The sequence below is a fragment of the Alosa sapidissima genome, chromosome 23 (assembly GCF_018492685.1).
Source record: "Alosa sapidissima isolate fAloSap1 chromosome 23, fAloSap1.pri, whole genome shotgun sequence".
Taxonomy (NCBI): domain Eukaryota; kingdom Metazoa; phylum Chordata; class Actinopteri; order Clupeiformes; family Clupeidae; genus Alosa; species Alosa sapidissima.
In genome coordinates, this window is record NC_055979.1 from 28,154,656 (window position 1) to 28,167,276 (window position 12,621).

Sequence of the window (12,621 nt, forward strand, 5' to 3'; positions counted from 1 at the left end):
AATTTCCCTCACAGGATCAAGAGAGTATACTTATACACACACACCCACACACATACACAAACACACTCTCTGTCTCACACATACACAGATGTACACACACACTCATGTTGTCTTACTCTCTACGCCTCTCTCTCTCTCTCTCTCTCTTTCTCTCTCTCTCTCTCTCTCTCTCTCCCTCTCTCTCTCTCTCTCTCTTTCTCTCTCTTTCTCTCTGTCTACTACTCCTCCCATGTTCTCTGTGGGGGAGGAAGGAGGTGGTTTGTCTTTGGCTAGTGTCTTTTGCTCTCATCACACTCTACCATCTCAGTCAATCAGTAACCGGACGACACACAGCATGGAGCTCTCTACTCTGGGCCTGCTGCTCTGTGAGTTATCCCTGTGTGTGTGTGTGTGTGTGTGTGTGTGTGTGTGTGTGTGTGTGTGTGTATGTGTGTGTGTGTGTTCTGTTAGTTTCCATCTCTGTGCCTTTCTTTAGGACAGTGTTTCTCAAAGTGTGGTCCCCGGACAACTGGTGGTCTGCGAGCAGACGTGTTAAAGTATAATATAGATGAGTTGTTTGCAATATTGAACCAACTTGTATGTGAATCCAAACAGTTCTGCAACACTGTCTATGTAAGCTATGCCAGTTTAAATTATATGAATCCTCTGACACAATAAGCAAGGTGCAAAGACAATAAGCAAGGTGGTGCATTGAGTAGGCCTATTGTGTAACATACTGTACTGTTGAAGTAGGTCTACTTTTTCTTTTTTTTTTAGCTGGGTGGTCCGTGTTTTTTTTTATTGGTTAAGTGGTTCTTGGTCTTTTGGTCCTTGAGTGTTCTGAGAACCAGTGGTGGGCGGGTACATTCACAAGCGGCCCGCACTCACCCGATATTTAAATCAACCTGACTGCAACACAAACTGCAAATATTGGTAACACTTTATAATAAGGTGCCATAACAAGTACTGTAGCAAACTAGTCATTACCCTTTGTTAATATTTGTTAATATTTGTTAATTGTTACTAAAATATCTATTTATGATCATAAAGTGCCGTCCTTTTTACCTGCCAAGGGAAATTACTGCGATTCTGCTAGTCGCAGTATACATCCCGCCTACCAGCAATAACAGCGACAGGAACACGGCTCTTAGTGAACTGTACCAGGCTGTCAGTGAACAACAGACGCCTGCAGGTAAAAGTGTGGCCTGAGGGAGCCTCCGATGCTCTTCAAGACTGCTTTGACACAACAGACTGGGAAATGTTTAAGCAGGCAGCCACTTACAACAACCAGACAGACATAGAGGAGTATACAGACACTGTAACCTCTTACATCACCAAGTGCATTGATGATGTGACCCACACAAAAGACATCATCACTCGGGCTAACTGGGGCGGTGGTAGTGTAGTGATTGAGGAGCTGGGCTAGCGTGCAGTAGCCTGAAAGTTGTCGGTTCAATTCCCGGCTTCCACCGTTGTGCCCTTGAGCAAGGCACTTAACCCCAAGTTGCTCCGGGGACAATGTGATCCCTTGTAATATAGCTGACATATGTAAGTCACTTTGGTCAAGAAGTGTCTGCTAAATGTAATGTAATGTAATGTAATGAAGCCATGGCTGACAGGGGATGTCCTCAGGCTGCTGAAGGCCAGAGACAAAGCCTATAGAGCTGGGGATGAAGCTGGCATGAGAACAGCGAGAGCCAACCTGTCCCGTGGCATCAAGGAAGCAAAAAAGGAATACACTCACAAGATAACCACCCACTTCAAAGACAGCAGGAACGCACAAAGCCTATGGCAGGGCATTCAGGCCATCACGGACTACAAGCCCGCGCCACAGAGCTGTGAGAGCAACATCCCTCTGCTAAACAACCTGAACCGCTTCTTTGCTTGCTTTGAAGCACAAAACAGCACCTGCCCACAGAAGACCCATCCCCCTCTACATGAGCAGCCCCTGTGCCTCTCTGCCGACAGCGTGAAGAGGACACTTGCAGCTATCAACACCCGTAAAGCAGCAGGCCCAGACAACATCCCAGGTCGTGCGCTGAAGGACTGCGCAGAGGAGCTTCAGGATGTCTTCGTAAACATCTTTAACACTTCCCTGAAGCAAGCCATCGTCCCATCATGTTTCAAAGCTGCCACCATCATACCTGTGCAGAAGAAAACTGCTCCATCCTGCTTCAATGACTACCGCCCCGTGGCACTGACACCCATCATCATGAAGTGCTTTGAGCGGCTTGTCATGTCACACATCAAATCCATTCTCCCCCCCACCCTGGACCCCTTCCAGTTTGCATACCGAGCCAAACGGTCCACAGAGGATGCAATCTGCTCTGCCCTCCACCCAGCCCTCACCCACCTGGAAAAAAGAGACTCATATGTGAGGTTGCTGTTTATAGACTTCAGTTCTGCATTCAACACCATAATACCACAACAACTCATCTGCAAACTTGACAAACTGGGACTCACTACCTACCTCTGCAACTGGCTACTGGACTTCCTCTGTCAGAGGCCTCAAGTAGTACGTGTTGGCAACAATATCTCAAGCAGCATCACACTGAGCACGGGGGCCCCCCAAGGCTGCGTGCTCAGTCCGCTGCTCTTCACCCTGCTGACGCATGACTGCACTGCAACCTACAGCAACAACCACATAGTGAAATTTGCTGACGACACAACTCTGGTGGGTCTCATCACCAAGGGCGACGAGACTCAATACAGGATGGAGGTCGACCTTCTGACCACGTGGTGCAGGGACAACAACCTCCTGCTGAACGTCAGCAAGACCAAGGAGATTGTTGTTGACTTCCGGAGAGCTCACACCCAACACCTGCCGCTGACCATCGACGGTGCTGTGGTGGAGAGAGTGAGCAGCACCAAATTCCTGGGGGTGCACATCAGTGAAGACCTCTCCTGGACCACCAACACTGCATCACTGGCGAAGAAAGCTCAGCGCCGCCTGTACTTCCTGCGGAAACTCAGGTGAGCAAGTGCTCCACCAGCCATCATGACCACATTCTACCGAGGCACCATTGAGAGCATCCTCTCAAGCTGTATCGCTGTGTGGGCGGAAGCTGCACTGAATACAACAGGAAAGCCCTGCAGCGCATAGTGAACACAGCTGGAAGGATTATTGGTGCTTCACTCCCCTCCCTGAAAGACATTTACACCTCCCACCTCACCCGCAAGGCGACCACAATTGTGAGTGATGCAAGTCACCCCGCTCACAATTTGTTTGATCTACTGCCCTCTGGGAAGAGGTACAGAAGCCTGCACTCCCGCACCACCAGACTCACCAACAGCTTCATACACCAGGCTGTTAGGATCCTGAACTCTCTCCCCCCTCCACCCTCAGCTACATAACATCCTGGACTTTTGGACCCACAATGGCTGCCTTGCACTACTCCACTTGCACTACTCCACTTGTACACTTGCACACTTTGCAACTTGTTGTTGTTGTCCTGTGTCCTGAAAACATTTCTGAACACACTTCTGCTGCTCTTACATAACTTGCACCACTATGCCACTTGCATACTTAGGTCAAACAGAACTACCTCAGCCATTTATTGGCCTGACTTTTGCACTATTATATTGACTGTCTACTGTATGCACAATTGCACAATTTCAACCCATTTTTGCTGCTCTTATTTCTTCACTGTATGTGCCTTCTTATTTACTTTTTATATTGTTTACTTGAATGTTATGTTTTGTCTGTGGACCTAATTGGTAAAATATGTCTTGTCTCCACCGTGGGATAGTGGGAAACGTAATTTCGATCTCTTTGTATGTCTTGACATGTGAAGAAATTGACAATAAAGCAGACTTTGACTTTGACTTTGACTTATTTGGCACAATAGTTTTTTTCATCATAAATTAAATATTAGTTGTTTGCATAAAATCTGTATGTTAATGTTTTAACAAATAGTAAACAATCTTTTAAAAGTGGGGAAAAAAGTGCTGTGAGAATCATGTTCTTTGATTTCTCAAGTGCTTTTAACACCATCCAGCCCCTCAGATTGGGAGACAAGCTCTTGCAGATGGGTGTGGACGCTCACCTGGTAACCTGGATTACAGATTACCTGACCGAGCAACCACAGTTCGTCAGACTGAAGAACTGTCTCTCTGACACTGTGATCTGCAGCATCTTCAACTTAACACTTCAAAGACCAAGGAGATGGTGGTGGATTTCCGCAGGTCTAAGCCCACTCTGCTACCAGTCCACATTGATGGGGTCAATGTGGAGGTGGTTAGCACCTACAAGTATCTGGGTCTCCACCTGGACAATAAACTGGACTGGTCAGCCAACACTGATGCACTCTACAAGAAAGGGCAGAGCAGGCTGTACTTCCTGAGGAGGCTGTGGTCCTTCAATGTGTGCAGTAAGCTCCTCAGGATGTTCTACCAGTCTGTTGTTGCCAGCATCCTCTTCTATGCAGTGGTATGCTGGGGAGGAAGGACAGGCTGGTAAGGAAGGCTGGCTCTGTAGTGGGAGCTGAACTGGAGTGCATCACTTCACTATCTGACAAAAGGACCCTGAACAAACTGATCAACATCTTGGACAATGAGTGTCACCCACTCCACAGCACTATTGTTAAGCAGAAGAGCCTGATCAGCTGGAGACTTCGCTCACTGCCTTGCACAACCGACAGACTGAGGAAGTCATTTGTCCCCAGGGCCACTGAACTGTTCAATGCTTCACTTAAGGGAAGAGAAGAGATAGACTTCTCCGCATAGTCTGTCGTCTGAGACATATGACAGCTGCAGACAGTTACTGGAGTCACAAGAGTAGCAACTAGGGCATCAGTTACTGGAGTCACAAGAGTAGCAACTAGGGCATCAGTTACTGGAGTTACAAGAGTAACAACTAGGGTATCAGTTGAAATGAAGAGAAAATACCTTTAGATGTCAGGGCTAATGCTACAAAACCATAACTTGCTCTTACAGCTACATTTCTATTACACTTATCAAATGCCACACAAACACAAAGCGTTTAATTTGTTAACACTGGCTGTAGACTATAAAAGTTTGACGTAGGCTAGCCATGGCCTCTTGGGGATCATAAAATACCAGCAGGCTACGTCGAAAGGTGGTAAAGTGTCAGCATTATTTTAGGCTACTTCGTCTGGGAGTTAGAATGTTAACAGGTAGGCTGTTATACTTTTAAATGGCTTTGCAAAAAGTGGATAGAACATAAACAACACTGCTGTCATCTTCTTTAAGAACGTCCCCAAATACTTCCTATACTTCGCACTTTGCTTTTCCAAGAGCCGTCTTCAGCTTCTCTACCGTCTCCACCGGGCTCGGGTTCAGATCAGCCCGCATCACTGACTGCCTCAGAGCTATTTGTAAAATCTTTACAAAAACCTTTGCCTCCGTTAGTGTTAATGGTTGAGCACAAAAACCTGTGGATCTTGGACCTGTTCTCTTTTGTGGATCTTGGACCTGTTCTGTTTTGTGGATCTTGGACCTGTTCTCTTTTGTGGATCTTGGACCTGTTCTGTTTTGTGGATCTTGGACCTGTTCTGTTTTGTGGATCTTGGACCTGTTCTCTTTTGTGGATCTTGGACCTGTTCTGTTTTGTGGATCTTGGACCTGTTCTGTTTTGTGGATCTTGGACCTGTTCTGTTCTGTGTTGAGTTGTAAAGAGAATGCATGTGTGAGCGCGCCTACTGATTAGGCGCACACTAATTGTGCCCACCTGTGGACATGACACTGAACCAATGGGCCCATCACTCCTTGGAAATATAATGGTGTTCTGTGAGGCTCGTAGGATGAAAGTTGCCGTCGCTGGCAGTAGGCTACTCTGGAGGACAGGAGCGTTTTCTTGTGCTTATTTCACACTGGGCATCGGTAGGTGGACTTTTATACTAGGCTAACGTATGCGGTTGTGATTCATCTTGAACTGCAGTATCGTAGTCGGTGGGCTTTAGCTATGTTTGTTTCTCTTGCTAACCAACAAACAAACCTTGGGCTGGAGTGGGCTGCTTGGTTAGTGACGGTAAGGGGGGGGGGGGGGGTGGTGGTGGGCTTTATGGTGGTTTTTAAGGATGTTGGCTGATTGTGCTGTTCCGTATGGCCCATTCTCACTGCAGTGTGACGAAAGCTCCCTGGAATCCTGCCTTATTTCACCCGACATTTGACTAGTAGACTACCCATGTTCATCAAGGTAGGCGATGCATGCTAATGAGCCTAGCAAGTAGCATAGTTGAGTGTTAATGTTCGTAGCGCAGCAATGACGTCTACAGCTGTTCTGTCTTGTCGTAACCAGGCCCTGCCTTTACGTTAGCTATGCCCTGTACATTGGCTCAATATTCCTTTTTTTCCATTTATAGCTGACGCGCCCTCCCTCCTCCACTCTGACCCCTCGGGCCTCTTGCCCATAGCACAAACAAGGCCAAGGTGGGCAGCAATGGCTTACTTGTACTGCCAGTTAACCATGCAATAATGATTGGGGTTGCTACATGGGTTTAGAAATATGTGTATTTGTATGTTATTTATATTTTAAGATTTAAGTGCCTACATTTTGTACTGATTAAAAGTTCTTTGTATTGATAACTGTAAAATTATGACTTGTGGCATGTATGTGATAATTGAAGATGTATGTTATTAGTAAAATCTTGTTTTCTTGTTTGCTATAGATCACAGCTGGCTGTCAGTATGACAGCCTGACCACTGTTTTCCCCTGATTAAATTTAGTTTGTGTTTTTTTTTTTTTTTTTTTTTTGTTTGTATGCCCCCTAGTGGTGACCTGCTCTGTCCTTAGCCCATTATTGTGCCTTCCAACGCCAAGTAGCGGCGCTAGGTTGGTTTATGGTCAGGTTGAGTTAGTTGGTTGTTCATCCCCAGTTTGTTTGTTTTCTGCTTTTCCCCTCTCCTACCCCGTCGGCACTGGCCTAGTCGGCCAGTGTTTTTGAGCAGCCCTCTTAACCATCCGCTCGAGGGCTGCCTCAGTTAATGTTCCCCTCCTGATTTTTCTCCCTTTTACTGGTTTGAGTTTGATTATTTTTATTTGTCTCCTCTTGTCTCCTTGCCCCTCCTAGCTGTGACCGATTGTAATTTTGCTAGATAGCCAATGCCTGTATAGCAGTAGGCTCCTTCTTAGTATATGCCCTAGTGGCCAGTGTGGGTTTCAAACCATTTCATGAGTGTTCTTTAGTGTGATTGATTACTCACTCCTGATGATTGCAGTGTAGTGGCACTTGTGGGTGCGTGTGAGCACAGTTTAGTTCCCTCCTAGTCGAGCGACGGCGTATGGTATTTTGCTAACTAGTGCTTAAAAGACAGTCACAGCTGTACCCAGGTATTTTCCCTGGGTCCTTGTCTTTGTGTTATCCCCAAGTTTATTGAGCTATTATTGTTTGTTTCTGTTCTGACATTCTCCCTGACCAAGTCTCCTTTCCCCCTCCTGGAGCAGTTAAAGAGAAATAAAAAGCAAAAATTATTGACCAAAGCTCTCTGTTCCTATCCATTTATTTGGGTCACCTGCAACACACTTAAGGTCCACCTTGTTACACATGGTATGTAAACACATGAAAAAAAATAATGTATTGATAAATTGCTGTTGTCCCTTGAATTAGCTTTTATGCAAGTTGTAAAAATAGGCCACAACCTAGCTTTGTCATTGTTAGTTGTCATTACCTGTATGTAGTCACGTAGTGTAAACGTTGACTGTAACAAATCAAAAGTACTCACACCGGTAACATGTGCCTCATTGAGATTAAATTCAGGTTGATCTAAACAGTCATGCCCTTTCACCTTGCTTTGCCTAAATGATCAGGTCTTCCTCTGCGTTATAATTGTAATAGTTTTTGGTCGGCTATGACTCTTGAGGGGGTTACAACCCCCTCATCCTCAATGTCAATTGCTACCATGGTGACACTGCAGCTACAAAAAAGACCACAAAACTGCATTTTACGTTGATTTCAGTACTTTTGCAGGAAGGCATTAGCTTTAGATCGTCCTGCAGACCATCACTAGACTGATGAGTTGTGAGAGTCCTGCTCCTGTGTCCTAGTTTGAGGTAGGTTTAACAGCACCATCTAGTGGTGAGAATGAACACATCCTCGGCTGAATGGAGTGTAGGCCTAGGTTTAACAACTGAAATATAATCATCCTAACACTCACATATATTTCTATATCTGACTCAAACCAAAACATTTTTTATTTCCTTAACCTGCCCAAATTATCTTGATACTGATACATAAAAGATTCTAGAATAGGGCAAAAACCTACAGGAATCAGAAAAAAACTACAGGAATGATATATGACAAACATGGAACTAAACATTTAAATAAATCTGTAGGGTAGTGCTGGGTGTGAAATCAACCCATAAACATTATTGTGGCATAGTGTGTTCAGGGATAATGAGCTTAGTAAATATGCTGGAATGGGATACTAGTTTTGCTCTCTGTGGCTAAGATCCTACGGAAATACTGGATGACATAAGTAAAGGCCAAGAACATGATGGATAATGTTGAATAATTTGCACAGGTTACAATAGATTTCATTGTTGCTCAACCCCAATCCTTTAACTTTCTGTGATTCTACAGTGTACACCACTGGTGCTTGTTACAGTGCCTTGCTAGTTAGATCACAAGTTATGTAACCAATTTACAATTTATCACGTTTACACGTATTGGCAAAATGAGTTTGTTTTGAGACAATGAGACAATGTTTTGTTCATTCATTAGCTTGTGTGACCTTTTACACATGCACAGTAACTGCTATCAAAGGGCACTTTTACAATCAAATTATTATTATAAAAACAAAATATTTTGAGAACTGAGGAACTTGGATCTGTGTGTCTTTGTGTTCTAGTGCTGATCTTGTGTTCCTACTCTGGACATGCAGCAGGGGAAGGTAAAAGTGAATTTTATCATTTTTTAAACATGCTGTTGCTTATCCCCACATCACAGACCAGACTCATTTGGTTTTCACCCATACCGTTTTCAGACTAGACGTCTTTATGTCCAGTGTTCCTCTGTTTTCCTCACACCTTCATGTCATGTCTGTCCTGTGATTTGAAAAGAGACTCCCAAAGCTGTTCTGGTGCTGGATCCTGTCCAAACACAGTTCTACACTGGAGAGTCTGTCACTCTCAGATGCGACATAGAGGGGCAGGACACCTCAGGATGGCGTTTCATCTGGTGCAAAGATGGTCAAATTTACTACCCACAAGAAGCCTGGAGAGTCTGGAATGAATACACAGTGCAGCCCCTGCATGTGTCCCATAGTGGTGACTACACATGCTCTGGTGTCAAAAATAACACACACAGCAGAGTGAGTGAGGGAGTGAAACTGCAAGTATTAGGTGAGTTTTGGTCACTTAATGTGAACCATAATCATTATATTCCACTGGATGTGCAAGAAATCTAAGAACAGAGGAGGAATGTCCAGGTCAGTGCCCATGTCTATCTGGGGAGATGTTGAGGTCAGTGCCCATGTCTATCTGGGGAGATGTTGAGGTCAGTGCCTATGTCTATCTGGGGAGATGTTGTTTTCTTCATGTTTTGTTTACTCTCAGAGCTCTGCTCAAACTTAAAGGTGCAGTCAGGTGACACTTCCTATCATGTTAATATTTGAAATCTGGCCCTGTGTCTTCAGTTGCATGTCATTTCCCTCCACAGATCTGCCCACAGCTGCAGTAACTGTAGTGTCTCCTCAGCCTCCCTTCTATCCTGGAGATACAGTCACTCTGAGGTGTGATATAGCAGAACACACACACTGGGGTCAGTATGACTGGTATAAAGACAGTGACCAGATATCCAGCCAGAACAGGAAGACCATCACCATCTCTCTTCCTGATGATGCTGGCCATTACACATGCAAAGGACATGGAGGAATTCGGCCGAGGAATTCTCAGAGCAGTACATCTTTCTCTATCAGTGTCACAGGTGAATACAGATTGATAAAAATTGCAGACAGACTGAGTCTTGATGGTCAGATCACTCATTTAGGGTCATGATAGATGTATAAGATGTATTGTTCTGTCATATGGCTCTTTGTACATTTAATGTTTCTTGACCCACACATTAGAAGTCAGTCAGTAAATGAATCTTTGTCTATGATGTTTCCCTCAACAGATCTGCCCACAGCTGCAGTAACTGTAGTGTCTCCTCAGCCTCCTTTCTATCCTGGAGATACAGTCACTCTGAGCTGTGATATAGCAGAACACACAGACTGGTATCAGTATTACTGGTACAGAGGTAGTGATTGCATTCACCAATGGAATAAACAATCCACCACCATCTACCTCCCTGATCGAGCTGGCCAGTACCACTACACATGTGAAGGCACTAGAGGAAAAAGACCTAAGACCTCCCAGAGTAGTACTCCAGTCTCTGTCAGTGTAAGAGGTGAATACTACTACACCAATGATATTTTATATGATAATTATATCTATTTACTTGAGAGGTTGTATTCATAAACCTAATTACAATTTATTTGTCACAACACAGCTTGTCCAGAGCCTGAACTGACAGTACAAACCAGTCATGTGTTCACTGGAGAAACAGTCACTCTGACATGTGCAATACAGCCTACAAGACACTGGACATATGTGTGGTATAAACATGGGTTGTATTTATTTAAAACCTCTGAGACAAACACCTACACCATCAGCAGAGCCACTATGTCTGACCAGGGGGAGTATATGTGCTATGGACTGAGAGAGAGTAGTGGGACATATTCACCTCAGAGCAATACTGTTCAGATTACAGTGGAAGGTAAGTTCTAAACAGACAAAAAAACAAGTGGAAGGTGATATTGTTTTATGAGTGCTTTCTCTATCTAAAAATTAGTAATAATATACAAAGGTATCATGTCTGAATCATATACTGATACATGCTTAAAATCAAATATTACATGGGCATGTGTTACCAGGTCTTTCGTGATCTAATGAGAACAGTTCACACTCATTCATCTTTGTTCCTCATTCTCTCCATGTGTTCCTGTGCAGAGCTGCCTTTGGCTACAGTGACTGTAGAGCCCAAGAGTCCTGTGTTCACTGGAGAGATGGTCACTCTGAAGTGTGTGATGGAGTCTCTCAGTGGCTGGACATATAAGTGGTATAAGGGGCCCAGCAGAACCCCAGTGTCTGAGGGAAACACCTTCACCATCAGAGGAGCTGCAGAGTCTCATAAGGGCCAGTACTGGTGTCAGGGGGAGAGGAGAGACAGACCCACAGCATCACAACCAAGCAGGAAAATAACTCTTGATGTTAAAGGTAACTACAGTGTGTGTGTGTGTGTGTGTGTGTGTGTGTGTGTGTGTGTGTGTGTGAGTGTGAGTGTGAGTGTGAGTGTGTGTGACATTCTAACTTTGTTGAGATGTGTTTGATAATGACTGTTTCTTCCTCTTCAGCATCAAAGCCCAAAGTCACATTAAGTCCAGACCACCAGCTCCTCACAGGAGACTCAGTGACTCTGAGATGTGAGTTGTTGGGTGTTTCCTCTGGTTTGGTGTTCTACTGGTACAGAGACACACAGACCTCTGATCCTGTGGCCCAGACTGATGGAAACTCCTACAGCATCAGCTCTGTTAAAGTCTCTGATGGAGGACAGTACTGGTGCAGAGCTGGGAGAGGAGACCCAGTCTTCTATACTCAATATAGTGATGCAGTTGAGATCAAGTGTATAGGTTAGTTTGTTTCATTAGAATATATATACAGTATATATATACATGTAAATATAAAGTTATTGAGAGTATGTGTGTGTGTTTCTATAGTTCACTAATGTCAGTTTAAATGATTCACTGTAATCTACTGTAAAATAGTGCCGTAGTACAGAACCCAGAGCTGCGATACCTTCTGTGGAGATCTGTGCTCTCTGAATGTCACACTAGTTGTGTCTGGATTTCCATGTGGTGGTTCAGCAGACTTTCATCCTTCTAGCAGTGAAGGAAATTCTCATTTTTCTGAAGAACATGTGATTGTCAGTTATAACTATGTCCTGACTTGTACCTTCACTTAGTGATCACGGAGTGTAATATTTCAGATGCTGGGTCTGGGTCTGGGTCTAAGTTGCTGGTAGCAGTGGGTGTGGGGATGGGACTGCTTTTTGCCTTTGCTCTGGTCATTCTACTGGTCCTGCTGTGTCGCTCCCGAAAAGCAAAAGGTAAGAAAACAACAGTGAAAACAACAGTGTTTCACCTGATACATTTCATAAGTAAATATGCAGACTTTCAACAAGAAGAGAACAGATTACATATCACATCATAATGTTTATTCTAAAAGTCCTCTTTTTGAAATTCAGGTTCAGTTTCAGTGACGCCAAACCCGTAAGTATTTTTCCTCATAAAGTCACATTCTAATGAATGGGGAGCCAAGACGCTTTGAATATGTTTCTTATCCACTACACAGTCATCAATAAAGTGTGTGTGTCGGCCCCAGCTGTGGCGCAACTGGCTGGGGCACCTGCACTGCACGCTGGCGACCCGGGTTCAATTCCCGCCCCGTGGTCCTTTCCGGATCCCACCCCAACACTCTCTCTCCCACTCACTTCCTGTCAATCTCCACTATCCTGTCAACTAAAGGCATAAAAGCCCCAAAAAATATACTGAAAAAAAAAAAAGTGTGTTTGTGTGTAAGTTCTATGGGTCTTGCCAGCCATCCATTACACACCAGTGTATTACACTCAAAGAAGTTCTTCTTTG

General features: G+C 44.4%; 1 protein-coding gene across 1 annotated transcript; it reads left to right on the forward strand.

Annotated features, from left to right (window-relative positions):
• The first annotated feature begins 203 nt into the window (after window positions 1-203).
• Window positions 204-11,612, forward strand: LOC121699075 (B-cell receptor CD22-like). The gene is made up of 8 exons (XM_042081717.1): window positions 204-365; window positions 8,788-8,829; window positions 8,999-9,280; window positions 9,597-9,863; window positions 10,053-10,325; window positions 10,428-10,694; window positions 10,928-11,194; window positions 11,332-11,612. Exons 1-8 carry the CDS (start codon window positions 230-232, stop codon window positions 11,610-11,612), a joined length of 1,815 nt encoding a protein of 604 aa, XP_041937651.1. The 5' UTR covers window positions 204-229.
• Window positions 11,613-12,621: the final 1,009 nt, after the last annotated feature.

Bases quoted from the DNA above. Each gene is read 5' to 3' on its own strand.
- LOC121699075 (XM_042081717.1), top strand. From the start codon at position 230: ATGTTCTCTGTGGGGGAGGAAGGAGGTGGTTTGTCTTTGGCTAGTGTC. The intron at 366-8,787 runs GTGAGTTATCCC...TTTGTGTTCTAG, and splicing joins TACTCTGGGCCTGCTGCTCT to TGCTGATCTTGTGTTCCTAC. The intron at 11,195-11,331 runs GTAACTACAGTG...CTTCCTCTTCAG, and splicing joins AATAACTCTTGATGTTAAAG to CATCAAAGCCCAAAGTCACA.